General features: G+C 38.7%; 1 protein-coding gene across 1 annotated transcript in view; it reads right to left on the bottom strand.

Annotated features, from left to right (window-relative positions):
- SLIT3 (slit guidance ligand 3) overlaps positions 1-27,203 on the bottom strand; it is an 801,478-nt gene that overhangs the window by 679,617 nt on the left and 94,658 nt on the right. Inside the window, exon 4 of the mRNA XM_073355953.2 lies at positions 24,795-24,866. Within this exon, the coding sequence (XP_073212054.1) occupies positions 24,795-24,866 (72 nt within the window). The remainder of the gene's footprint in view (positions 1-24,794; positions 24,867-27,203) is intronic.

Raw genomic sequence — 27,203 nt, forward strand, 5'->3', positions numbered from 1 at the left:
ATTTCTATTGCTTTTTAAATAGCCTTTAATTTTGTTAACTGTTTTAAATAATTAGCCATCAATATGTTGATTATGATGCAGTAAATGTAATTCTGACCAACAGACAATGGTACGCATGAAGAGCAGGAGGCATTCAACTTTGCTATAATAGAGTTAATTATTTTCTTTTTCTTTTTTGAGGGGGTGGGAGGGAAAGCAGGCGCAAGGAAGCAAAAATTCCATCAACAATGCTAGCCCAATTTAACAACCCTCTGTTACCAATAGTTTAAGGCAGAAAAATTCCTAAGAGTACCATACAGAATACAGGGAGGCTTCAGAATGGCATGAACAATCAAGCAAACATAAGGATTAGCCTCCACTGAGGGATCTCATTGCTGTATTACACGGTTATGCACTGCTCTGAAGAACACCTTCCACCAAAACTGTAGCAGACAAAGAAGACTGAATAACCATGTTTGATTCATTGTTTTACATTATTTGAACAATCTACAAAGTGATTACATATTTGATTTTATAGAAAATATTTGAATTGAATGGATTTTCAATACCACAAAAATAAATCCCCCCCCCCAGTATTTTCATATTCATGTCACACCATAAATAACAATTAACTTGCTCATTATCTACCATTTGCATTTTCTATATTTAAATCTGTGCACAGTAGCCAGTTGACTTAGCTAAAGATTTTTATTTGAAAAAGATATGAACAATCTAATTTATTTCTATAGCAGGCTCACAAGGTTAAAAGCTGCAGTATTTTTATTAATTTTCAGATTTTTTTTTTGTAATATACTCGTTTATTTTCTATATGCAAGATTGCCAGATGTATTCCTAGGACCTTCTTGGAGCAAAAAAAAACAACCAGGATTTCAGAGGTTCTTCTGGCATATACATTTAAATCCAACATAAAAGATCCACAATTCATTGACAATAGGGGAAAACTTTACATTCCACAGGAAACAGCCACTGGAGAAATACTTTGCTAACTGTATACCTTTCATAAATTCCCCTGGTTGCTAAATCAGAAGTCCTAACTTTTCACTGTAGCCTGAAAAAAAATTCCATATAGGCTATTTGTACATATAATGTGAATTGCTTGGGAAATTTGCATGATAAAAAATAGAGATTGAAGTTTTAGATAGTAAACTCTAGTGAGGGACTTTTTTCCAGAAGTAAGCTAGACTTCTCAACACTTTACCAGAAAGCTTGATTTGTTTTACTAGAACGTGTGTTCATAAACAAAGTAACTTAGTTACTTTGCTTCTTAATTAGTGTTTGTATTATTTGCATCTATAGGCCATAACAAAGATCAGGAGCCAATTGTGCTAAGCATCTTATGTATAAACAGTGAAACACACACATGCATGTTCCTAAGAGCTGATTGTCTAAATAGGCCATATAACCAAAAGGTTGGAAGGAACAAGAAACTGAAGTGACCTGTCAAAATTACACACAAAGTCAGTGGAAGAGCTGGGAATAAAATCTAGGCCTCCTGACTTCCAGTCCAATGCCTTATCCTATCCATAACACCACATTGCCTCTCAATTACTTGTTTGAAACCCACTTTAGGGACACAAACAGGGTTCCAATTTCCTTTTAACCTAGGTTGCATTTATGTTCATGCTCCCATTAAGGCAATGGATGTTATACCACTTCCCAAAACTGGAATTTTGCCACAGGCCTCAAAAGTAGGCACACTGCAACCACTGCACATTTAGTTGATACCTATCAATGCAAGAACACATTTTACATTTTAATATACACAAAAATTTAAGTAACGCTATAGTATACGCCTCCCCATGGGTAATCTTGCCCTGCCACATCCAACATATACCATTTCATACATTCACACAGTTCATTTCAATGAATTCATCATTTCCTCTACTTACCACAATCACCACCTGCAGTACAAACCTGATGTTATAATAGCCCGAACCATTTCTGAATTACAGCTCAGCTCAGTCAACTCAGAGCTGTAGGTCTCCATTTACCCAGATTATGATAGCCGGGACCTTTATTAAAATGTAGACAGCTTGCTGACACATTGATAAGCATTACCTTAGAAGTCATGCAAATAAACTATAATGCTGAATCAAGTCAGTAGCATCCAGATAAGAAGAGTGAACAACTTTCAGGGCTGCCCTAGTTGCAATACAATCTGAAACTAGATTGTCTCACACACTAAAAATCAAAAGCTATGTCCTCAGAAACAGCAGGACGGACACTAAACTCTCAGTATCTCATATCAATCATTACCATGTGCTCTGTCTCAAGACTGGATTGGTAGGTGACATTTTTTCAAGTCCACTTGGAGCTTTTTTTCTTTTCTATATTCAGGCAGAACCTCCCCACTGAGGTCAATATGAGTTCCCACATGTGGAATGTTGGCTGAAAGGGAGAGAAATCCCCATTGAGTAGGTTTTGAAAGATCAAGTTTGATATGTATTTCCAAGTACTGATCCCTTTTTTCAGACCTGTAATTCCATACTCATTTGAAAGATTTAATACACAACCTTACCTAGAGGTGTATCCAAAAGCTTCACTACTGTAACAGAGGCTGCTTTTGAGAATTCCTCTAAACTTTCTACTTTAATTCACAGCAGCAAAAGTAAATGGTGTATTTTCTCCACAGGAAAAAAGGCAAATGTGTTGACATCAGCACCTTCATAATACCAATTATAAAAAGCAAGAACATCAGTAGAAAAGTCAGCCGCCATCCAACGTGGTGGTCACTATGACACAGGGTCACATGGTCACAGGGTCTAATAACATCAGCCACACTATCAGAGGCTCGTTCACCTGCACATCCACCAATGTGATATATGCCATCATGTGCCAGCAATGCCCCTCTGCCATGTACATTGGTCAAACTGGACAGTCTCTACGTAAAAGAATAAATGGACACAAATCAGATGTCAAGAATTATAACATTCATAAACCAGTCGGAGAACACTTCAATCTCTCTGGTACGCAATCACAGACATGAAGGTCGCTATCTTAAAACAAAAAAACTTCAAATCCAGACTCCAGCGAGAAACTGCTGAATTGGAATTCATTTGCAAATTGGATACTATTAATTTAGGCTTAAATAGAGACTTGGAGTGGCTAAGTCATTATGCAGGGTAGCCTGTTTCCTCTTGTTTTTTCCTACCCCCCCCCAGATGTTCTGGTTTAACTTGGATTTAAACTTGAAGAGTGGTCAGTTTGGATGAGCTATTACCAGCAGGAGAGTGAGTTTGTGTGTGTATGGGGGTGGGGGGGATGTGAGAAAACCTGGATTTGTGCAGGAAATAGCCCAACTTGATTGTCATGCACATTGTGTAAAGAGTTGTCACTTTGGATGGGCTATCACCAGCAGGAGAGTGAATTTGTGTGGGGGGGGTGGAGGGTGAGAAAACCTGGATTTGTGCTGGAAATGGCCCACCTGATGATCACTTTAGATAAGCTATTACCAGCAGGACAGTGGGGTGGGAGGAGGTATTGGTTCATATTCTCTCTGTATATATAAAGTCTGCTGCAGTTTCCACGATATGCATCTGATGAAGTGAGCTGTAGCTCACGAAAGCTTATGCTCTAATAAATTGGTTAGTCTCTAAGGTGCCACAAGTACTCCTTTTCTTTATGACAACTAAGTAATTTCTTTTTATCTACCCTTATGATAAAGTTCTATAGAATTCAGCAGGGATAAGGTCAGCTGTGTTCAATGTAAATTACTCTAAAAGTCAATAGAAAATGATATTATTGTCGTATAATAATAATTATTATTATTATTGTCGTTTAAAAATTCTACAGACATTATGTGTCATTTGCTACACAACTCCGAAGGTATTTTCCATAAGGGTGGGTATTAACACATCCTTTCCCCTGGTATCTGAGTGTATAGCACTAATAATTATGAGGGGAAGGTGGGAACGGAGCTTCAAGCTGAGTATATATTTTGATAGCAAAATGGAATGTATCTGTACAAGATTTGAAATCACTGATTTAACTATCAAGAGCAGTATTGGTCAGAGAAGACTATCAAGGTAGAAAAAGCCTGAAAAAGTTTGTTTTGACAATGTTGTTTTCAATATTTTGTTCAAAACATTGGTCAATACAGGAAGAACTTCCTTACACACATTTCTACTAAAACAGAAATCTGACTTCTCATTTTCGGGGGTATGCAATATATTCAGGCTTCCTTGAAATGATTCCTGTGCCTTAGGGGAGAGAAGAGTTCCTCCATTTCTTTTTATCACTTATTAGGGAGAATCCTATTCATGGTTAGAGATATCAAAGTTTTTATACAGCTGTAACAGATAAATCTTTCTTTATAAACATAGTATATAATCTCCTGCTATCTCTAACTTTCAAATTCCACTGGAGAGTCAACAGACATGATGCTGATTTCTAAAAAAGTGTTGTCATTTGGGATTAGGACTGGCAATGGATGAAGGAAGAAGGGTGGAAGGAAGAATTTGCTTATAGCACTTGAAATATCAATTCTAAAGATTAATTCAACTAATATTGACAGACTCCAAAGGGCAACAAAAGGTAACAACATTTAATGCTGCTCAGGAAATAGCTTAATTGATTGTTGTATTTGGTGCCAAGCAACGTACTATGGTCTTGGGGAATTATTTTGCCCCAAGCAATATCTTTATTGCTATTACCCCTGCTGCCACTCAGTATTTTTAATTTCTCTTTTTAACACCTCTCTTGAATTTTCCCAAAGAACTATGCTGATGTCGTCTTGAAAATAAAAACCAAACAGACCCATTTTGCTCTGGTGGATTACCACTGACCTCATTCTAAGATGTTGAGTACAAACAGAAACATACTGTCATGTGCGTCATCCTTCCCAATGACATATCTAATTTAAACCTTGGAACCACAGAGCTGAAGTAAATACTAATTCATTTAGATGAATAATTTGTCTTCTGGGGCAATATTACTAGATTAACTGCTTGGCCCTGGATGCAAAAGGTCTTTTCTGTAAACACAACATTTAAAACCACCCAGATGACCTCTAACAGTATTTTACCCCATGCTGCAAGAGACCTGGGCCAGGGAGGGGTATTTGAAGGTTTACTCCCTTGTTGGCAGTGCAGGAAATTCACATAGCACAACAGAAATATTATGTGGAAAGTGGAAGGGGAAAAAACTGCAAAAATATTCCTCTCCTTTGTCCCAGCAGAGCAGTACAGCTGCCATTCTATTAAGAGAAAGGTTCAAATTATTAGTTTGGAAGGGTGGAGGATAGGGAATGGTGAATAACCATGTTTGTTTAATTGTTTTACATTATTTGAACAATCTACAAAGTGATTACATATTTGATTTTATAGAAAATATTTGAATGGATTTTCAATACCACAAAAATAAATCCCCTCCCAGGGAAGCAAAGCAGCTGAGTTAAGAGGCAGGCAAAGATCCTGTTCATCTGAGAAGATATGTTTATCATGCGTACAAATTAGTTCCAGCAGAACCAGTTCGCAGGCTTTGAGGATGGTAATTCTTAGTGCAGCCTGTGACCATCCTTCCTTTCCAACCACACAGGAAACAAGTTGATGCAAGATTCTCCTTGATGCTGTCATCATGATCAGCATAATGCCACACAAAAGGTTCTCTACATGAGATTTCCTGATAGAATACCACAAGAATGTTCTCTCACAATGGAAGCTAATTTGTTTAGCCACATAACCAAAACGTATATTTTACACTTTTTTATTTTTCAACATAGATTCATAGATACTAAGGTCAGAAGGGACCATTATGATAATCTAGTCTGACCTCCTGCACAACGCAGGCCAGAGAATCTCACCCACCCACTCCTGCATTTTTCTTGCAATTCACAAACCACTTTGAAAGTCTAAATCTGGCATACCAATCATGCAAAAAGCATCAAAATTAACATCCATGAGCATAATTACACAGGAATAAAGCTGTCCATACCAGCTATTTCCTGAGGGTGGATGTCCTTCCATTTGTCTCCAGCAAATAGCCCTTTAGGCAATTTATTGTACTGCAGCACCATTACCACACAACAAAGATGCAGGCTGGTAGTCAGCTCAAAAATAATTTCCGTGAGTCACTGCAAACTGTTTGCATATTTGCCACAATTTATTTTCTAAAATCCAGAAAAAGAGAAAAAGAATGAAAGGGCTCGAGAATAACACCACGTCTATATGCACAGTGAGATTTTGAGTATTTGAATGGCAGATCTGTGCAAAAAACCAAAAACCCAGGGCGTTGTAGGAATTGGTGGTGACACACTGGGGTCTTCTTCCACTGTTATTCTGATATGCAAGAAACTGAGATTCTGATAATTTATGAACATATGAGATAGTACAGCACATTTTGGAGGAGTAGCAGCATTTACTTCAGAAACCTTTAAATATCTGAAATGCATTTAACAGGAATGTCCAATTATACCAGTCATGTATAGTAAGAAGCTCTCGAAAGTCCAGCCTAGCCTTCTAGCATCTTCCTAAGGCAGGTATGGTACATCTTTTAGTTTCCAGGAACACAAATAAGAATAACAACCAGCAAATACTTGGCTTTACATCATTTTATCAAAAATAACTTCTATTTGAAGAAATTACAATCATTGCACTTGCCCCTGCAGAAGGGGCTGCTGCTAAAACACTGCAGTTAGAAATCAACTTGGCTCATGGGATTAGTGATGAGAAATGGCCTTTCATCCCTAGGTCATGATTTGAAACCCAGGCCTGGTTTATAGTGGTCACAAGTTAGCTCTGTTTGGTAACTCATGAACTCATTCACTTACTCAAAGTAAGTACTCACATATCAAAACTGGTACAAATTAGCATCCTGGACAGATATCTCCAAAAATGCACACTGGAACAGAATTGACAAGTAACTTAAACTAGCCTTTTAGCTCACTATTATGATGGGGCATATTAGAGAGTAGAGTGAGGTGGAGTGGCCTCCCACAGACCCTCTCACTGAGCCCTGGTGGGCGGAGCCAGGCCAGGCTCACCCCTCCCGCCGGAAGTCAGTGGCCGGGACAGGAAGTATAGAAAGTGGGTCTGGGAGCTCAGATTAGCACCTCTGGCCGGGCTGTTGACTGTCCGGTTGATGGCACCGCCATACGGCGCAGCGGGGCTGGCAAGGTCCCTGCTAGCTGCATGCCGGGAAGCAGCCGGCATGTCTGGCTCCTAGCCTTAGGTGGTGCCCAGGAGAGTCCATGTGCTGCCCCGGCCCCCATCCGCAGGTGCAGCTCCTATTGGCTGGGTCAGGGCAGGGGAGGAACAAGTGCAAGCACGACTCACGAGCTCTCAGTAGGCAGCTGTTGAGGGGTCACGTGGCACGTGCCTCTCCCGCTGCTGCCTGGCCTCTTCTCCTCACGCGGCTGGGCTCGAGCTGCGGCGCATGCCCTGCGGTGATCCACAGTCCGTCTGTCACTCCATCGCCAGCAGCCAGGAGTTTGAGGTATGTGTACCCCTGTCTCCGAGTGCTGGGAATGGAGCTGCACCCCCATCCCCCCGTCACTTCATCCCTTCCTGTCCCAACCTCCCCACACCCCCATCCCCCGACATGGCATCCCTCCTCATCCCAACCCCGCCCTGCTTCCCCATCCCCCTCACTGCATCCATTCCCCATGCCATCCTGTCCTGCCCCCAACACCTACCCATCCCAGCCCTGTATTCCTTACAGTGCTCTCCCACCCATCCTCTCCACCTCCCAGGGCTGCCACCCCATGTCCCTCACCTGCCACAGCCCTGCAACCCCATTTATCTCCATATACTGCTGCACTCCCATTATGTCCCTATATACCCTGTGTCCCCACATCCTCATGCACCTGTAGCCTTCTGCCCTCCTCTGCATCTCCATCCACCCCATATACACCCACCCCCCCTCTCTCCCTGACTGTGTTTGTTGCTAAGCCCCTGAACATAGGCCAGAGTTATAGACTCTTTTTCCCCACCCTGACCAAAGGCCTGGGCACCCTAACTGTACTTGTTGCTCAGCCCTGACCACAGGGCTAGAGACTTGAGCTGTGGACTGTCACCCTGCTACTTCCCAACTGTAGGTGACGAACAGAGACGTAGTGAGGTGGAGTGGCCTCCCACGGATCTGGAGAGGGAGAAGCCTCCACCGCTAAACCACTAGAGAAAGCTATGGAGGGGATCCTTGCATTCCACTGCATTTTAAAGACTACCTGGTCTTCCATGTCTCAGAGCTGTCAGTCCAGCATCTTTCACAAACACAATATTCACTATTTTTTAGTTCAAAGGGCAGCAGATTTAACAGAAGAATCATTTCAAAGGATAAAATTAACTCCCACGTTCCTATTCTGCCAAAATCTATTAACGGAGACTGATAGTTATACTTATTCTGTTCTTTCCCTTAATGACCGCGATTAAGTTTTACAGGCACTGAGTTCACTACTGATTCTAACCCTGTTTCTATGAATCTTGGTTAGATTTTTACAAATTACACAACTTACTGTTCTCCCAGATGATTTTCATCTGCCATCAAAATTAGCGAATGCGAAAGTTTCAGAATGAGAAGTCAGATATATATCAATTCACTAAAACTTTGCTTATAAGTTTGGGATTTTTTTTGCAAACTAAGTAATACCCATGTAGAAACAAACAAATGCTTTCTGACTGCACTGAAATCTACTGGCAATTTGCACAGCTGGTCAGCTACAAGTTTTTGTGCTGCAGAGTTCAACAAAAGCCACTCATGATTTCAACAGATGTGCTGATTTCTTTATAAGCCAATGGAAACAATGCTTCCCCAACCTCAGATTCCCAGAAATAGAAGCCAGAAGAGTCAGAATCCAAGAACTCTGCTGTGAGGGTTTAACTAGCAACATTACAACTTGAACTGGTGCTAACAGATGCTAAGATCCAAGATCCTAAGACAAATGTATAAGCATGATGAGCCAATATGCCCACCCACAATTACTGACTGGCAAAATTTATAACTCCTTTTAGTCATAAGAACGCTATATGAGCTTTTCCTTCATAACAGGAAGCTGAGTCACAGTATTTTCCCCCAGGTTTCCTTGGCACTGTAAGACACGAGCAATGACGACTGGTAAAAAGAGCACACTTAAGAACTGGTGAGCATGCATGACCATACTCTGAAAATATCTGTCCACTTGTCTAGTTGGTGAGTGGTGATGGTCCTGCTGGAGTCTTCTTTGCTCCTGCACTCTCAGATAGAAGCAGTGAACAAAGAAGCCTCATGCACCAACAGCTGGCTCAGAGACTGCAGCCTTTTCTGTCATAGAGAACCCAGTCATGATGATGCATACCTGTCACTTCCAAATGACATTATTGTAGGACAGTGCATTTGGTGCTGGACCTGAAAGAACCGCGAAGTTACAGATTGTAGCAGCCCAACTGCTAAGCAGCACCAAAACAAATATCATTCTATGTGAATCATGCAAAACATATCTGCCCAGATATGAGTCAAATCAAAAATCCTCATATACAAATCGCTCAAGGAACTGAGACTTAACTATTTCAGTAGTCAACTTTTTGTCTGTGACTTGGTATGCCAGCTGTAATCAGCAAGGATACCATAGCTGTCACAAGGGATACACACTTTGTAGGAGAAAGCAATGCACAGTTGAAGGCCTGCAGCTACAGTACCGTTTACTCCAGAGATCAAGCTCAGCTTGGGTTTTGTAACACTCTTTCACCTCTTCAGGGAGGCCTTTGCCAAATGGCTGTCCAAGGTTCCACAGTTCTACTTGGAGACTGATCCTTGAGGGTGGACACAATGAAGCGACTGAGTGAAGAACTATGCTCCCATCAAGGTCACGCATCCCACATGAAACTACTCAGATACTAGAGTTGCTTTAAAGGTACATATGTTAATATTCATGTTATGTTTTCTGACATTGATATGGCTTGGTATGGAACCATGCCACAGTACATCTGTGAATCACACAGGAGGACTAGCAGCATCTCAGATCTTGGAGTCTTATCTGTGGTTCATGTTCATTTTTAACAAACTTATTTTTAATAGTAGAGTCCTTCCTAGGAGTCCCTCTTTTCCACCCGCAGTTCTGCAACCTCCACCCATCATGGCAGTTCAACCTACCTTCCTGCTGAATTCTAGAAATAAATCCCTTTGGAGCTAACCACTGCCACATGGTGCTGTCACCAGGAGCTGAGTGCATTATGCTCCCATTGCTGCCAGCTCAACAAAAGATATGGGATTTGGTATCAAATTCAAGCAAAATCCCTAGCCACACAACCAACAGAGGTTCCACAATTTTTTAAAAATAAAATTTTGTCTTTACATAAGAAAAGAGGTTTGTGACATAGTCTGCATATGTTTAGGGGGGAAAGCATAGGATTAATGTGCGTGACAATTTGTTTTACATAATTGTGGTAGCAATTACACTGCCACACACAGGCAGCTATTAGGTAAAATGGCTTTGCCCCTTCTCCCAAGAAGTTTTTCGCTAAAATAAATGGAGGATGCTGTGACGCTAGCAGAACAGGTGCCAGCTCATGCCAAATCCACAGGCCAATTTGCTTGTGTATTAGTATAGATCAAAGTGACTGTTAAATGTATATGAGTGTATTTGGTGTTTGAACGTCATAAAAACAAGTGGGTTGTTATTTGAATTATTTCCACATGTGTATCCCATTATAATGAAGTAGCAAACATTTACATTGTTTCTACCACATAACTAAATAATCTATCAGATGAGAAAGAAGCTGTGTGGAATGCAAATGAAGAACTTTAACAGAGAAGAGTTGATTTCAGAAAAGAGCTAATTTCAAAGCAAGATGATCACAGGTCAAAGACTCAAAATGCATTCCTCACTATCCATCATCAAAGGAAGAGCCCACGTGGGTAGTGACACTGTCAGATTGTTTTCTGTGAGAAGAAGCTATAAATATGGATTCAAGGAAAGGGCTCTGAACAATGTGAGGACTCTTACAGGGAAATGTACCAGATGCAAAGTAGAGATCTGCAGAAACAATCTTGGTACCCTGAAAAGTTTTTTGGGAAACTAGCAGTTTATTACTTCACTGCCACCATTTGGAATTATAAACTGTGACTCACCTTTGCATATATTTTACCTGCTTTAATCTCTCAATAACTCTCATTTCCTTTTCTTAGCTAATAAACCTTTAATTAGTTTACTACAGAATTGGCTACCAGTGTTGTCTGGGGTGTAAGATCTAGGGTGCCCATTTTCTGGGGCAAGTGACTGGTCTCTTGGGACTGGAAGCAACCTAAATGTGATGTGATTTTTGGTGTAAGGAACCATTTTATCACAAAGTCCAGTTTGTTTAGGTGGCAACATAGACTGGAGAGTATAAGGGGACTGTCTGTGACTCCATGGTAAGACTGGTTTACTGATCCAGGACTTCACATTTGTTACTCGTTTGATGAAATCTAATAATAGAACACACCACCAGTTAGGGGTGTCTGCCCTGTTTTCTGACGGTCTGCCCTGAGGTAGGCAACTCACAGTCGTGAGCCACTCCAGACAGTGTGACAGATGCTTCTGTCATGTATTAACTGTGGCATATTAGTTGTCTCATCACATGCAGAGAATTTGGGATGCTTCAGGCTATTAGTGTATCACTGGAGTGACCTGAAAGCTTTAAGCAGAAGTAATTTATACTGAAAGCAAGTAAACAAGCCCCCATAAATAAGCACCACAGATTTTTTTTTTTTTGGTTAACCTTGTTACTTTATCTTTTCAGTTATTTAGTATGAAGCTGAATATAAAAACTGCCTAATGAAGTGCTTTCCAACAAATAGTCATCAAATTATATCTAAAAAGAGGCACTGTTAGTAACATTTCCCATGTTGAGATGGGTAATCATGGCTTACAGTTAGAAAACTACCTTAATTAGCATATCAATTTAGTACTCTAAATCGAAGGCTTGCTAATTGGTTTTAGGTAGCCAGCCAATAAATGTGTACAATAGAGAAACAGAATGACACCACCCCTCTGGAGAACTTGTTCCAATGAGTTTGGTATTGTTGAGTTACAAATGAGAGATCAATGTCTTTCCATTGGAAAATGACATGAAGATATGTAAATCTTCTTGTAAGTAAAGCAGCCAAAATAAGATACAAAAGGGCAATTTAAGAAAACACTGGTGTAGATTCTGTAACTGAAAGCTAAAATTAGTTTTCAAAAGCAAAGAAATTAAATATAAACATCCTAAACAGTAATCTGGGCCACAATACACACTCCTTAGCCATTTAGGTGCTAAACCATTGCCTAACATTTTCATTGAGTGGCCTGATTGACTCACTAAACTCTAGTCCTAGGCTAAAGCTGCTAGCGAGAAGGAATTCAAAACTGGAAACAAGCTGCATGACTGGCTGACCTGCTTAGTTTTTCCTCTTTATTGTTTGATAAAATAGCATGATGAATCTGCTGAGCAATAATAGGTCAGCAGAGAGCAACGTGATAAATCTGCTGCTGTTACTCCGCTGTTTCCAGACTGGAGTGTGATAGGTCAGCCAAGACAGGAAGCTTTAGTGGCATTTGAGAGGATCGTATGAGACATGGAGCAATAGTGGTGAAAACAGCTTTTCTTGATGGCTGCTGAACATGACCTGTGTATGGTTGGGTCTACCTTGGTTGGTTTAAGCATAAATTAAACATCTTGTATATAAGAATATGCAAATAGAGTAAATAAACTAAATTACACCATAATCCACTCCATGATATTAATTTCTGTCTATCAATGAAAGTTGACCTGCTACAAAAGGCCCATAATCAACAACCACTTGATTAAGGGGCACAGTTGTTTGACTTTCTTAGCAGTTGGTAAAGTTTCTCTTTTAATACTTGGCTCTATAGTGTTGATAGTAGCTGTCATTTCTATGAAGCCTGCTAGTTAGTTCTCCACTGATACATCCAGTCAACACAAGTACTTTATTTGCAGATTTTACATAACTCTAATTTCCATTCACCTTATGTCTGTTCAACATCAGTTCTACTGTTTTTGCTCTTTAAAGACTGTCAAGAGGAATCTTGGTATCCTAGGTCTAGCTAATTAGAACTGATTACAAAGATGCCACTGTTCTCTCCCTTTTTACTGATGTGAAAGATGCTATATTTTAAGCAAGTGATTCTTCACAGATTTAGGAACCCAACCATCATATTACCTCAGCAAAATTAGCCACTTCAGTCTCAGCTGAGATGATTTGGACATAGTGTTTATTTTCAACACCATGTAATAACAAGTAACGCATCAAATAATAGCCCTTTTTCCTCTCTTAAGTATCAGTGTATTTTAAATGCATATATTTCTGAAAATTACCAGATGAGAGGTTAGAGGACCAAAATCCTACAATGGGTTCTGAGTGAGCAGACCCTTGTGCCCATGCAGATACACCTGCACTGAAGTCCCAAGTCCATTATTTTAGTTTAGTTCATGTTTGAACACTGCATAGAACTCTATGATTTTATTTTTCATTTTGGCAGCCTTCCTAGAGTTTGTGTAAAACATTTGGAAAATTAGGGATTCTGAATGTCAGCTTTGCATATAAGACCGAAGAGAAAAGGTTTACATGCTTTGCTTGTTCTGCAAGAATGAATGTACACATTGTAAACAGAGATGGAGTGTGTACAGCATTATAGTATTTAGTCTTTATACTTTATCACCTCAAAAGTACATTCATATGCCATTATTTAGAATGCGGTCAAATTTACTGCAGAATACTTCTGCCAGATTATTTTCTAATCAGCATCCACAACTCCTCAATCTTGGTCCAAAGAGCCTAAATTTGTTGATCCAGGCCAGGCACAGCATTTTCCAAGCAGTCTGTATGTATCTACGTTTCGGGGACAGGAATGAGTTGATGCATAAGTGGGAGGAGAGTTATTGAGCATTGAGTTTTTTGGCATTTGGCCATTTCTACCACAGGAACTGAAGGAGAGCCACCCATGTTGAGAGACTAAAGTGCAAAAAAAACCCTCCAAAAACAAAAAACACCCTAAGTCAGCCTACTTAGCCTGCAGTCTGATAGCACGGCTAGTTGTCCAGCACACTAGTTAGGGGCTCTAATGTTTCTAACTGAGAAACTTCTGCTTAAACTGAGGATAAGAAGAAAGCAACCTCTCTTATCTTACAACATACAGATATGACCTGGCACTAGATGCCATCATACTAGAGTGTTTTGAAAATGTGAATATATCTACGCTATCCTTTTTAACATATGGGAAAACCAAGAGACAGAGTAACATGCCCAAAGCTACAGAGCGAGTTAATGATAAATTAGGATTACAAATCAGGAATACTTGGACCCCAATATCAAACTCCAACCCAAAAAACATGCTGCCTCTCTGAAAACAAGTGTGAATATTTTATTGTATTCAAAAATAACAAACCTACAAAAAAGTCCTGTTTTTCAGTTGTAATGGAAGTATGCTGCTGACTTCCATCAACAAAGTACTGTCTAGCATCATTTATTGGTGTGGATATTTCTTTTGGAAATGAACAGTCCTTTGCCACAAATGGCCATCAGTGTTTACACAACTGGATGACCCAATCAGTAGAGAACCTAACAATAGACAGCCCTTACATGACACATGGCCCTGAAATCACAAGCAAGGTCTCAAAGTACCACCCTCTCCCCCGATTCCCTCTACCGCTACCGTTTAGGAAACCAAGACATCTGCACAAAGTAGTTTTAAATAACTAACTTCACACAAGTCAGAGACTAGAATCCCGGATGGAGAATCAATTACTTATTTATTTTCTACTAACAGGTGCAGAAAATATGAATAATTCATAATTAAATAAAAGAAACCGAGCCCTCTGCCTGCACTGGGGAAGAGCAGTGAACAGAGAGTCACAATTAGACTCTGCAGTTAAGGCCACTTCATTTCCAGACATAATGTTGCTAAATATGCTATTTACCACTAGAGCAAAAAAAAAGCAAGCAATAAAATGGCTCCAGCTTGATAAACGGAATAGATGTCATCCAGAAATCTCCAATATGTGTCTCTGACGTAACGTATGTCTTTTCAAACTAGAAGTGCTCCCTAGACATCAGCAAACATTTATTGTAATTATTTACTATCTTCTGAACAGACCTGCTGTGAGCTATACACACTAAAACTACAATTATTGGATCTGGAAAATACCATAGCAACACCCCATTATGGCCCATACTATTTTGTCAATGTAATGCCCAGTAATTCAAGCTTATTGAACAGCTGACTTGTAAAGGCTGGGCTCCAGTGATACTGGAGCTTTAAGTCTATCCTCTGTCTAGTGAGAAAGAAATGAGGACATCAAGAGAATTTATGAACTGGTTGCTTGTTCTGAACACAACTTCTCCTGATGCTCATTAGCTAAAAGCCTCCGGATTAGGTCAGAAAGTCATGATTTCATTCTTAAAGTTTCATAAGTATGAAGGTGGAATTGGGAACTTAAGGGCTGTAGTTCTAGATATTGTCTCCTTTAAAGTCAGTTTTTGGTAATCCATAAATGTCCTCAGAAGTATCCTGGCTATAGTTAACCCATCAGGTACTGTATCAGCCATAGGCAAAAATCCAATCCACATTACACTTATGTGGACTCCTACTAAAAGAAGCTGACCCACTCGGCCAAATTCTGCCTTAAGTTGCACCTGTGAAGAATTTGGCACACTGAATCTGGAAGCTAACTCCAGTTTTCACACCTTTGCGTGATACTCTGTTTGTTGAATGGACAGCGTATCAGCTGTGTAAATCCAACTAATGCTGTTGGAAATTACTTATCTAAGAATAGTGAATGGATAACACACTTAGATCTTCACATCAGATACACAACGAAGTTCACCAGAAGGAAAAGAAATTCTGAAGATTAAAATGTATACATTAAATAAAAAGTCAGTTAAACAGTTGGCTTGACAGTTAAACAGTTGGCTTGAACTTACTTGTAAATTCATCAACGTAATTTTGCTGAAGTTTCTGGACCCCTAACAGATCACACATTTGTAATCACAATCATCAGGCTTTGTCACCATTTCTATTATCAACTCTTATTTTCAGGTGCTTATAAAGTAGCAGTGCATACCTTTTACAGGCTCAAGACTAGGAACACTCCAAAAAGAGTATTTCTGAGAGGTCTTCAGAAAATACTTACTATATAGTTAGGTCTAATTTTTATGTATGGACAAGGAATAGTAGAGAAAATGGAGGTTAATGAAGGTCAAAAAGAAATCCAAGCTTCTCAGTTTTTCCTTGACACATTAAAAAGTCTAATCACATATGCTCACTTGTTCAAGTCTTTTTATACCCTGCTATGCATTATGCCCTATTAGCTAGCATTAATGTGCTGCTTATCTCATCCCAGACTAGACACTTAATAGAGGAGATTTGTAATACAGCAGACAAACTCAATTTATAATCTTTGAGGAAACTGTTTCCATTTGCTAATAACTTTATACAGAGTAAGCAAACAATCCCATAATAAGGAAGCAGACATTTATTTTGGATGGGAGAATTTTCATAGTTAAACTTTTGTCTCTTTCCCTTTTGTAAGAGATTCACAGACCTGTTACAAATGGTATTTAATGTTTGCAAAGCGCTGAAGATTTTTTGATTTAAAAAGGTGTTAAATTCACACATCATAGTCAAACAGCTCCCAGTCAGCCACCTATCATCCTGGATTCCACAACATCATTTGTTGAAGGGCATTCTGAACAGCATTCAGAACACTGCGGAATTTTGATTGGAAGGTGAAGTCTGTTTTCCCCACACTGGAATAATCTATTATATATTTGGCAAGTTCTCATTTTACAATTTGTATGAAAGAAAAATCATTGTATTACTAAGCATTGTCAGCACTTTTAATGATAAATATCAACAAGATAAATACTAACACAGATCCGAATTACAACCAAAGCTGGAATAAATTAGTATAAGTGAATGAAGGCTGTAAAGTTCCCCTCATTGTTATAAAAGCATCATTTCATGGGTGGGATTGATGCCAGTTTAATTTCTCTCACCCTTACCACACAATAAAACAGAGGAACAGCATGGACTAGTGGACTGAGCACAGGCTCTAATCTCATTTTTGCAATTAACTGTGTGTCTTAGTCCAATATTCACCTTCCGTTTTCTTCCCCCTCTATAAAAAAAATGGAGATAGTGCTCTTCTCCCACCTTCACATCTATTCTGGGGGCTAATTAATGTTTGTATGGTGCTCTTTGAATGGAAAGCATAATGTAAGTACCAACTATTATTGCTACCACAGTGAAACCTCAATGGAATGCATTAGTTTACAGTTGGGTGATTTATAGTTGGAGCTGCTTGCTTGTTGCAGGGGGAGAGGGGAAGGGACAATATGCCTTGTAACTAACATATAATGTTGTTAATGACTGAAGCTCTAAGGCCTTGATTCAACAGGAGAGGAAACAGCACATATATTCTGAACAAAACCTATTTTCTTATACTGAGAGATGACTTTCACAGCCCAAAACGGATAATGTAGCCTGCTACAATGCAAATAAACTGAATTTATCAGATGTACTACATTCAAAACACACATTCATGGGCAACAGCAAAATAGGTTTCCCATTCAGAAAAACTAAGGCCTTATTAACCATAGATGTGAAAACAGTATTCTCAGACTGATGAGTTTATTAATTACTGTAACAAAAAGTTCATACCTGCTTTATTTCACCAATTATTGTGAAACTATCTACAAACTGGTCTAATGATTTTACTAAGAAATTGAAGCGTTCACCCCACAGACCAACTTCGTTGGCAAATTCCCTTTAGCCACAAATAGTTAGAGCCTGTTACAGGCTATATGATGTTATATTCAGTAACCTCTACTCATTAGTATCTGACAACTTTTCTGGATTAAAATTAGATCTGGTCTCTCTTTTCAAACACAAAGGAACTGGATTTACAGTATTAATTTTCCAACTGATGTGGTTTACCTGCATGTCTTCTCTTGGACAAGTACAATTTACAAGAGGAAACGACAAAATGTTGGTGCTTGATTACGTGCAATGCTTTACAACCCTTTGATTTTAAAAAGGTGCTATAAGTACTTAGTGAGGCATAAGTTTTGCCTGGACCAGCATAGTTCACAATTATAGAATCTCTCTGCTGCCAGGCTGCATTTTAAAATGTCAAGATCTCTGTATTTTAAGGGTATGTCTACACTGTAATAAGACACCAATGGCTGGCCCAGCTCAGCTAATTTAGGCTCACAGGGCTCAGGCTGTGGGGCTATAAAGTTGCAGTGTAGACGTTCAGGCTCAGGCTAGAACCTGAGTTTTGAGACCCTCCCCCTTCACGGGATCCCAGAGCCCAGGCTCCAGCCCGAGCCCAAGCCCAAATGTCTACATTGCAATTTATTAGCCCTGCAGGCTGAACCCTGCAAGCCCATCAGCTGACCCAGGCCAGCCAGAGGTGTTTGAGTGTAGTGTAGACATGCCCCAAGACTGTCGGTAATCTGTTCTCTTCATATATTCCAGACCTTCTCAATCTTATCTAATCTGATCCATCCATTTTTCAGAACCTCGCTGGCTTTGTGAACTGACAAAACCTAACTCTTCTGACCACAATCAATTGTGAATTCAGAAGGCTAACCAATCATTCAATCTCATTCAGGTTAGCTTTTTAAAAATAGTTTTCTTCGAAGGCATATTACTTCCAGTGAAGTGCTTTGGGTTGGCCTTGGTCATTTAAAACACTACACAACCAAATACGTTTATGTTGGGTTCTTTGTACAAAAACGTAAGTGCCATGACCATCTTCAGAAGTCACCTATGCATACTGAGTGTAGGAACTATCCCCTTACACGCAACCCACAAAAAAGGCTTTTTTAAAAATTGATGGAATTTAGGTTCTGGCTTCTCATGTTAAAAAATTCAATATAATTGCAAATCACAGCTTGTTTTTACAGTTGATAAATAGGCTTTTGTGTTTTGTTTTTTGTGTATGCACATCTCAGCTTAGAACGTATTTTTAAGTTTAACATTATTCTTGTTATCCATTTGTTAACTACTGATAGGCTCAACCTCTGGATTTGTCTGGTTGTCACCTCAGTTATTTTGATTTCTAGATTTAGTAAGGTACCCTCCCCCTACATACCTATGCACCGATCCAAAGAATTTGACCATTAGCTTTAACAGTGATTCCAATAAAGGTATTTATGTTAAATATGAAATTAGTTGGGAGACAAGGTTTAGATTAAGACCTAGGCAATCAAGACAACAGAAGAATGACAATTATGCACACCAGTGCAGCTGATCATGGGACCATTTATCATAAGCATTACCTTAAAACTCTTATCTTCTAAGATAAAGCGAATATTAAATCCATGAGCTCCAAAGCCCCACCTTCCAAAGCAAAAGGGTCCATATGTTTTATGCACCAGTCTATGAGAAACTCATTTTGTGGGATGTTTCACATTCCACTTGGAAGTTTATTCCTCTATATATTCCTGTGGTAATGTCAACCAGATGTGACAAAGAAGCCTGTGAATAATCATAAAAATTACAAGCATATTCAAATTCTGAGGTACTGTAAAATCATAGTTTGTTCTCTACCATCCCACCTCGTAGACGGCATCTAAGACTACCTGCTCATTTAGAAAGCTTATCAGTTAATGACTGGTTCTTCATCGTACATTAATTACTTATTAGTGCCACGGCTGAGCATGGTGTTTTAAGGTAAATAGCAAGCCAAGCTCCTTTACCTGATGGTTTTACAGTCTAAAAATATATCAAAAGCAACTCAAGGACAACTGCACAGTGAGATTCGTTGAGACAATGATCTGGAAGAGGAAGAAGACACCACTTCATGATATAGCTTCTAGCACAGAGCAGAAAAAAATTGTCTGAAAAGTTTTTATTATTAACGAATATTTGGGGGAAAAAAAGTAAACAAAGCAAGTTTCCACATCAAATAATGCTCATCCCCTCACATGTGCTTGCTTTTGAGGAGACATCTAAATAAGAAGAGTCTAAAGCTCTTCCTTCCATACAATAAGTAATTGAAAATGAACGTTGAAATTTTATATACACACAAGATAGCTTTTTTCATTGAATTTAAGTTTCGTTATTTTAGTCTTGAACTCTTCCTGTTGAATACAAACATTAATCCAAGAAATATGCTGGATCTGGAAAGAATGGTAAACAACTATTAGATTGAGAATTAATATTTCACCAGTAAAGCTGGAGGAGGAATAAGAACAGCTAACTAAATATTAATTGAAATTAACAAAGTATTACAGAATATCTATGTGTACAAAACAAAGCTAAATCTGTCGTGCTGATCAAACTTTATAACTTCTTGACCAAAAATTTCTGCTCATCAAATCAAAAAAGACTAAATGTATAATGTCTGTTGAAACACGTATTTCACTGTGCATGAATATTCTTACAGACAGTAAGCACCATCACATGGAAACTGAGGCCCAGCAAACACAACATCAGGTACTGCCTACTTGTGGGCTACATATGTTGGGTCTGATTTTCAGAAGTACTAGTATCCCAAACTCCAACCAAAGTCAATGGGAGCTGTGAGTGTTCAGTCAGCACATGATTACATCAGGGCTAAGGCCAAAAGTAAAAAGAAGCTCTCAGAAACGAAAAATATCTTACTGATTTTTAGGATCCCAAATGAATCTTGTCTTTAGGGCAATGTTATTTGCCTCTGAAGTTTTATAACACCATAATAGAATTAGTGGGGAAGGGTTTATGTATTTTTAAATAGTCTTCACATAGCACAAAAGCTGTTTTAAAGACTGGGAAAGACCTCTCTTAGACTAACAGGAAAGCTGTGTACTCTATCTTTCACTCTAAAAAATAGTACATCTTATTAAACTTAAAAAAAGTTGCAAGCATCTGATTGGTAATGAAGCACAGAGCTCAGCTTGAAAAGTAACCTGAAATTTCCCTGGAGCTGAAGTTTAATGACCTTTGATTTTTAGGGGTGAAATGTGGTTTGAGATAAGTGTTAATTGCTTTCTTTCCAATTTGAGAATTGTAGAGCTACAAGAAAGCACCAGATTATTAGATATTTCATCTGCCATCTGCAGTAAAGGAGGGGCCACAGACAAGGCATTTACTCAGGCTTTATTGTCATCATTTGTATAAAAGAAGGAGCCTACACTTCTTTGTTTCGGGGGAAGAAATGTAAGGGTCCAAGTATTTAGCAGAAGCACTATTTTTTTTAAAGCAGTTGCAATTGTTACATCGATGAATTTAACTGTTTTCCTTACATTTAGTCCATAATAGCCAGTAACGTCTGTGTAAATATACATGAGTGAATAGGAAAAAAATGGCCAGAAAGGAAGGAGTAATAGTTCTCAAGACCTGGAATTATTTCTCAGCTCCTTTGAAGGATGAGGTTATTGATTACTGCAGGTAAGCAGGTTCTGGATTGCCAATATGCATCCCAACACATGGTGAATGAACTTTTAAAATCATCACCAGTTTTCTCCCCCCAAGCCAAGCAAATTAAAGGGTATGGAAGAGGAATGCATCTGTCCCAGCTCTGAAGTCTGCTACTTCAGACATGTTTGCTTTAATATGCAGTCTTTAATATGCTATCACCCCTGAAAGAATTTTCGCTCCCCTCTGCCCTCCCAAGTTTCCCATAGCTCAAACAAAACTTTAAGAGGTTCTGCTGAAATAAAAAATATAAACACACACAACTTTAGTCCAACAGGAAACTAACAGGCAACATTTCAACTCAGACAGGAACAGTTCCAGGCAGTCATGATCTGTGGAACAAAAGTAATTTAAATTTATTTTACAACCTTTGTGACCAATTCTGAAAACACTTTCAGGTCTTCTGTCGAACTACTCAGGGTAACAGGAAGTTTGCCCTGGTGTTCACCAGACCGGACCATCTTGCGATACCTGCCACCGATCGCAAGTTGCTACCAACACCAGTGTTAATAAACAAGATAAAAATGCCAACTCTCATAGAGTTATCACCCAGCTGGGTTTTTTATATTTTTTCGGCAAAAGTTGAATTGGATGGCTTGTCATACCTTTTCTTAGGGTCCAAAAACCTTCTGTGTGTCTGTGGGTGTTTGAAATAAGCAGCTGATACACAATTACTGGGCTTTTGTGAATGTGTATGGTTTGTATATTTAAACAGAAGCTCTGCAACCTTATATGCTACAGACATCTTAGCCCTACTGTTATATAATTTAGTTTCCTTCAACTACTGAATTAAGAGAGTTACAGGCATGGATTGGTTCTGGTGAGCAGAATTAGTAACTAACCTGGTCACAAATCTAGCTGGTTGTCTATGTTCTAACTTTTACTAAGAGGATGAGTGAAGTGATTTGGCAGTCCAGTGGGCTAACCTTTGTCAAACTGTGGCAGCCCACACAATACATGTTTGAGTACTGTGCATAACTAAAAAGTTCGATAAAAAACTGAACCAGTATTATCATCTTTCCCTCTTTCTTCCATCTTCCTTTATTTTCTTCTTTTTTTGTCTGACCTCCATTGAAGTCTTGTCACTCTTACTCCTGTTCCCTCTTCATTTTTGCCTCACTTCTGTTATTCCCCTTCCTTGCTGTCTTAATTGTTCTCTTTTCTCTTGTAAGTTCATGCCAGCTACTGAAAAGGAATATCAGAGCCATGCCCCTTCACTGAAGTGTTTTACCCAGAGACCTATTGCAAGTGAAATTGATTAGTTTTTCTGGACTCCAGTGAATTTAGCTCACAGCAGGAAAGTGAGAAAAAACACCTCTGAATTTTACTGTGGCTAGATTCAGAGCAGTTGTGCAAAAATCAGATACCAGTGCTAGCTGTCCAGTTTCCTTAAGTAGAAAAGGGGTAAAACAAAAAAGAAAAAAAACCTTCCATCCACATGCATCTCAATGGTTAGGTTGCTGCTCCCGTTATTCCTGCACCACTGAAACATGTGTAGCAAAACTGGCCTATTACTTTTGGAAGCAGCAATAATGATAAATTGTTACTGTATCTAGGGTACAAGTTTCACTTTAAACATTATTTCAATTTAATGCTTGTACCTTTAAGAGAAAAGACTACTTTCTGGCTAAGCACAGTATGAGGGGATAGATCCCAACTACTACCAATGACTGAGACCCTGGGATCACACCTGCATACCTCACGGGGCTGATGAGACTCTTTATTCACTAACATTTTTAAAACCTTCTGAGGGGAATCACTATAGAAGTGCCAAATTCATACTCAGCTAGACCTCTCAGATAATTACCCCACAAGCTCTATAAAAGCACAACTATTACCCTAGTTTTCAAGGACAATAAACAGCTTGATTATCTGAATAATCAAAGGAACGTACTTTTGAATATATTTCATATCAAAATACCTGACTACTTGCACTTTGATTAGTTCCTTCACCTTATATTAAGGCATATCTTCATAGGAGTGATACATGAAGATTTGTACTGGCATATATAAAGCCTTTCCATAGATGCTGCAGATAACTGCTTCACTGATACCTGAGATTATGGAAATACTAAACTAGATTATTTTTCTATACCACTGTTTTGCTGTAGGAATCTTAAATGCATAAGGGAAGGAGGTCTTGTGTGTTATCAAAGTGTGATATGATCACTGTATCAACATGCTGAACTGCAGAAGCTGCTTTAAACCTAATGATAATCACAGATCGTGTGATAGCTACCTATGGAAGAGGAAACCTTCTGCTTCTTAAATAACTGAGATTATGTTATTACATACAAATTAGCTTTGCATAATTTTACTTTAACAAGTGCTGGCACTTGCTTATAAAACACAACAACCCGAACACTTTAGGAGAATGGTTTAAATGGGGTGTGGTTGTGACCAGCTGCCCTATCAACAAGGTATATAGCAGTGTGTAGTTTTGACTAAAGAGCAGTTTCAACCTGTGGAATTTACACACACTTGCACGAAGAATCTTAGAAAACTCAAGCAAATACCACTCAGTCCTAGAAAGTCCACTCAATGAATATTTCCAGAGCGTTAAAAGCTGCAGCAAGGCTAGCATTCCAAGAGCAGTTATGTCACACTGGTACTTGAGAGTCTATAGGTAGATTTTGAAAGTAAAAGACAAGTATGGCTTATGAGATTTTGTCTCCAGAACTGTGCTGCTGGTCAGAAGCTCCAAGAGTTACACACAAAGATCTTCACAATGAAATTCTGACAACACGAAGGAGTTTAATATGTGAAAATAGGTCCTCACAACGGTATCACGACTGCTCCTGGCTGAACATTGCACAATTCTTTTGCTTTAAAACTTGGACAAAGAGTCTATTTTTAAAATAGTGAATTGGTTCCCAAATTCTGCTTCACCATCACCATGTGTTTCACATTTCCACAGGAAGAAAAAATTATTAGATTGCCTCAGTGGATAGTTTGATTGCATAAAGACGTATTAAAACACAATTATCACAACCCCACATCAATGTAGCAACTTTTCATTCACCCTGTAGTAACTTTACAATTTCGGTAGCCAGTTTTATGCCAATATGCCCATCTTAAATAGCACAAGAATCGACTATTTCTCTGTGGACAGCTTACTACACTGAAAGCAAACCGTGGCCACTTCTGCACTAATCCTGCAACTCTACACAGCGAGTTTTAAGTATAATGACTCTGAAGTCATCATTTTGAATCTACATCAACTATGAAACAGGGAAAGAAAGTTTGTGGTTTCCTTCATATATGTATTTATTTTCTAGTACATAAATACCATAACATAATGGTAAAATGTCCTCATGAAACTATGGAAATCTAGATGCATCTTAAATGTCACTAAAGTACCTAACCAAAATATCATAGCAAATGCACTATCCACATAATGAATCAAGGCACATACACAATAAAAGTAAACTATACTTACAATCTGGTTAACTTCAGCGTGTTCTGGAAAAGCAGCTCTGGTAAAACCTGTAATTTATTCTTGTTCAGACGCCTAAATAAATAAAGAGAAGACAGTTAACACAAAAAAGGCATTAGAATAATTTTCATACTCAGGAGCCTATTCCATCTTCCACAACACATGTAACTCCCATTAAAGGATGTGAAAAGCCATGGTATTAAGCTAGTACAGAACGTAGGAGCCTTTGTGTACATTATTAATACACAAGGTCAGTACATCATGCCATGTGTAGACCACCTGGCCAGCTCCTTGCAAAATAAGACAGAGACAGCAAATATTAAGTCAGAATGCTATAGTGTGTAGAACTGTATCTGCATTTTAGAGTTGTATTGGATGTTTACTAACATACAAATCACATGGCTCCCACGTTGAGTTTTCAGTGTTTTGAAGAGGTTTGCAGAAGGTATCTGTTTTTCATCTTTCTTTCTAAAAATGTAGGCAAGTTAAATATCCCAAAACAAGTTAAATATCCCAACCATCCTGGAATTATTTCCAGACTGCCTATTGTGTCTACTGTACACGGTCATGTTAATTTTTTTTAAACTGTATATTAAACATTAACTCTGGAAATCTGGGCACTATTGTGAAAAGAATGAAAACACACTTTTAATGGGATTACTGCATCCTTGCAAAGGCTTTTGTGATTGGAAATGCAACCTAGTTTACTGAAAGTATCTCCTAAAATAACTTTTTGGGGACCTGTTTTAATATTTATTTTCTAGTTAATTTTAATATATTCATTTGACCAACTTTTGCACTGACTCAGTAACACATCATGCCAGCTGGGAAAAGTTTATTTGCCCATCCTGCCCTCCATCAACTACAGAAGTATCTATCACCCCGAAGTAAAAATTATCTTTATAACAGTCATGCAAAACTGAAATCAGCTTAATGTAGACAAAGCAACCCACTTTAGAAACACAAGTTAAATACTGCAATGTACAGTAGAAACAGATATCTGTTCATTCACAAGCTCAGTAAATATTACTTAAATTTAACAATTGACCTGAACTCACAGAAAAGACATTCAAAGCTCAAACTAAGTATCTGGCTCCCGTCTCCCACAGAATAGTTCTGTTTTGTGTCTCTCTATAGCTGAAAAATAACAACACACAGCATTTGGCTAATCTGCCCCAAATGTTTATAACGGTAGTAATGAGTCTGATTCCATGATATGATGGGGGTTACTAGGGTTCTGCTCCCAAAAGCCACATGGTCTCTTTCAGAGACATACTGATGCTTCGCCTCCAATTCCTGGTTTCTAATTTTCTTGGATGCTGAGTACTTCATTTCATTTTCCATGCCTTTCTGGATTTATTCACATTACAGGCCTCCACCATTCTGGCCTGAAAGGTCTTCCTTAGGGATCAGTCTAAGGTCACTAGGACTGAAAGGCTGGAGTTTTCATATGGCTACCATATGAATAAATCCAGCAACAATGGAAAAAGGCAATCATATATGTACTTCTCTTCCTGATATCAAGAACAGACAAGGTTGGGTTTGGAAGATTTGCCTACAGTTGGACATACTCAAAATTAAGGACATATCTAATACAAACAAGTTATACAATAGGTTCACCTCCCAGTACATTTCAGTAACATACACCCAAGTTAGTTTTCTATGCAAGTGCATTTAATGACTAAACACAGCAATAAATGAAATACTATCAAAAGCCACAGAACAGGTTTAGTCAGCAGATGGGGGAGTCTAAGTCTAAAAATGACTAGCAGAATGAACTATAAGGAAATCAATGATTTGTGATAGCACATAGCCAAACAGGGTGTACGTAGTTTCTGTCATTTCTAGCATTAACCAGCTTTAACTAACTTAACCATCAAGTTGTTGTTTGCTGAAGTTGCAGTGAAATCTGTGTAGACAACATGTGATATCTAAAATAAGTTATATAAGGTACGTAATGAAAAAATACTCTAAAATACATGATTTGGAAGGTAAATTAAGATTCACGCAGATTTCAAGCCGAGATGCTGTTATCTGCAATTATCCAAGAGCTGATAGCATTTTTCTTAATAGTAGTTTCTCCTGGCCAGTTTTGGGACCAATCTTCCCATCCTTCTGCCCTTTTAAACCTACTGGTTAATAACCACCCTCACCTTCCACCCCCAGAGATGGAATCATTGCATGGTGCAATTTTCACTTTTGGTTCCTTTGTGTGGAAAGGCGTCGACAATGCTACATTTCATGCCACAAATATGTATCCATGCTAGTTATTACATCTGTCAGTTAACTGAAGAAGAAAACCTAAGTATCTTAATACCTTTGAGGGCATTTTGAATACCTTTCTAATTTCCTTTAGATAGATTTGTCATCGTGGGTACTACTTCCGGGACCAGCACTTCAACACCACTATTC

The sequence above is a fragment of the Lepidochelys kempii genome, chromosome 8, assembly GCF_965140285.1.
Source record: "Lepidochelys kempii isolate rLepKem1 chromosome 8, rLepKem1.hap1, whole genome shotgun sequence".
In the NCBI taxonomy this organism is placed as follows: Eukaryota; Metazoa; Chordata; order Testudines; family Cheloniidae; genus Lepidochelys; species Lepidochelys kempii.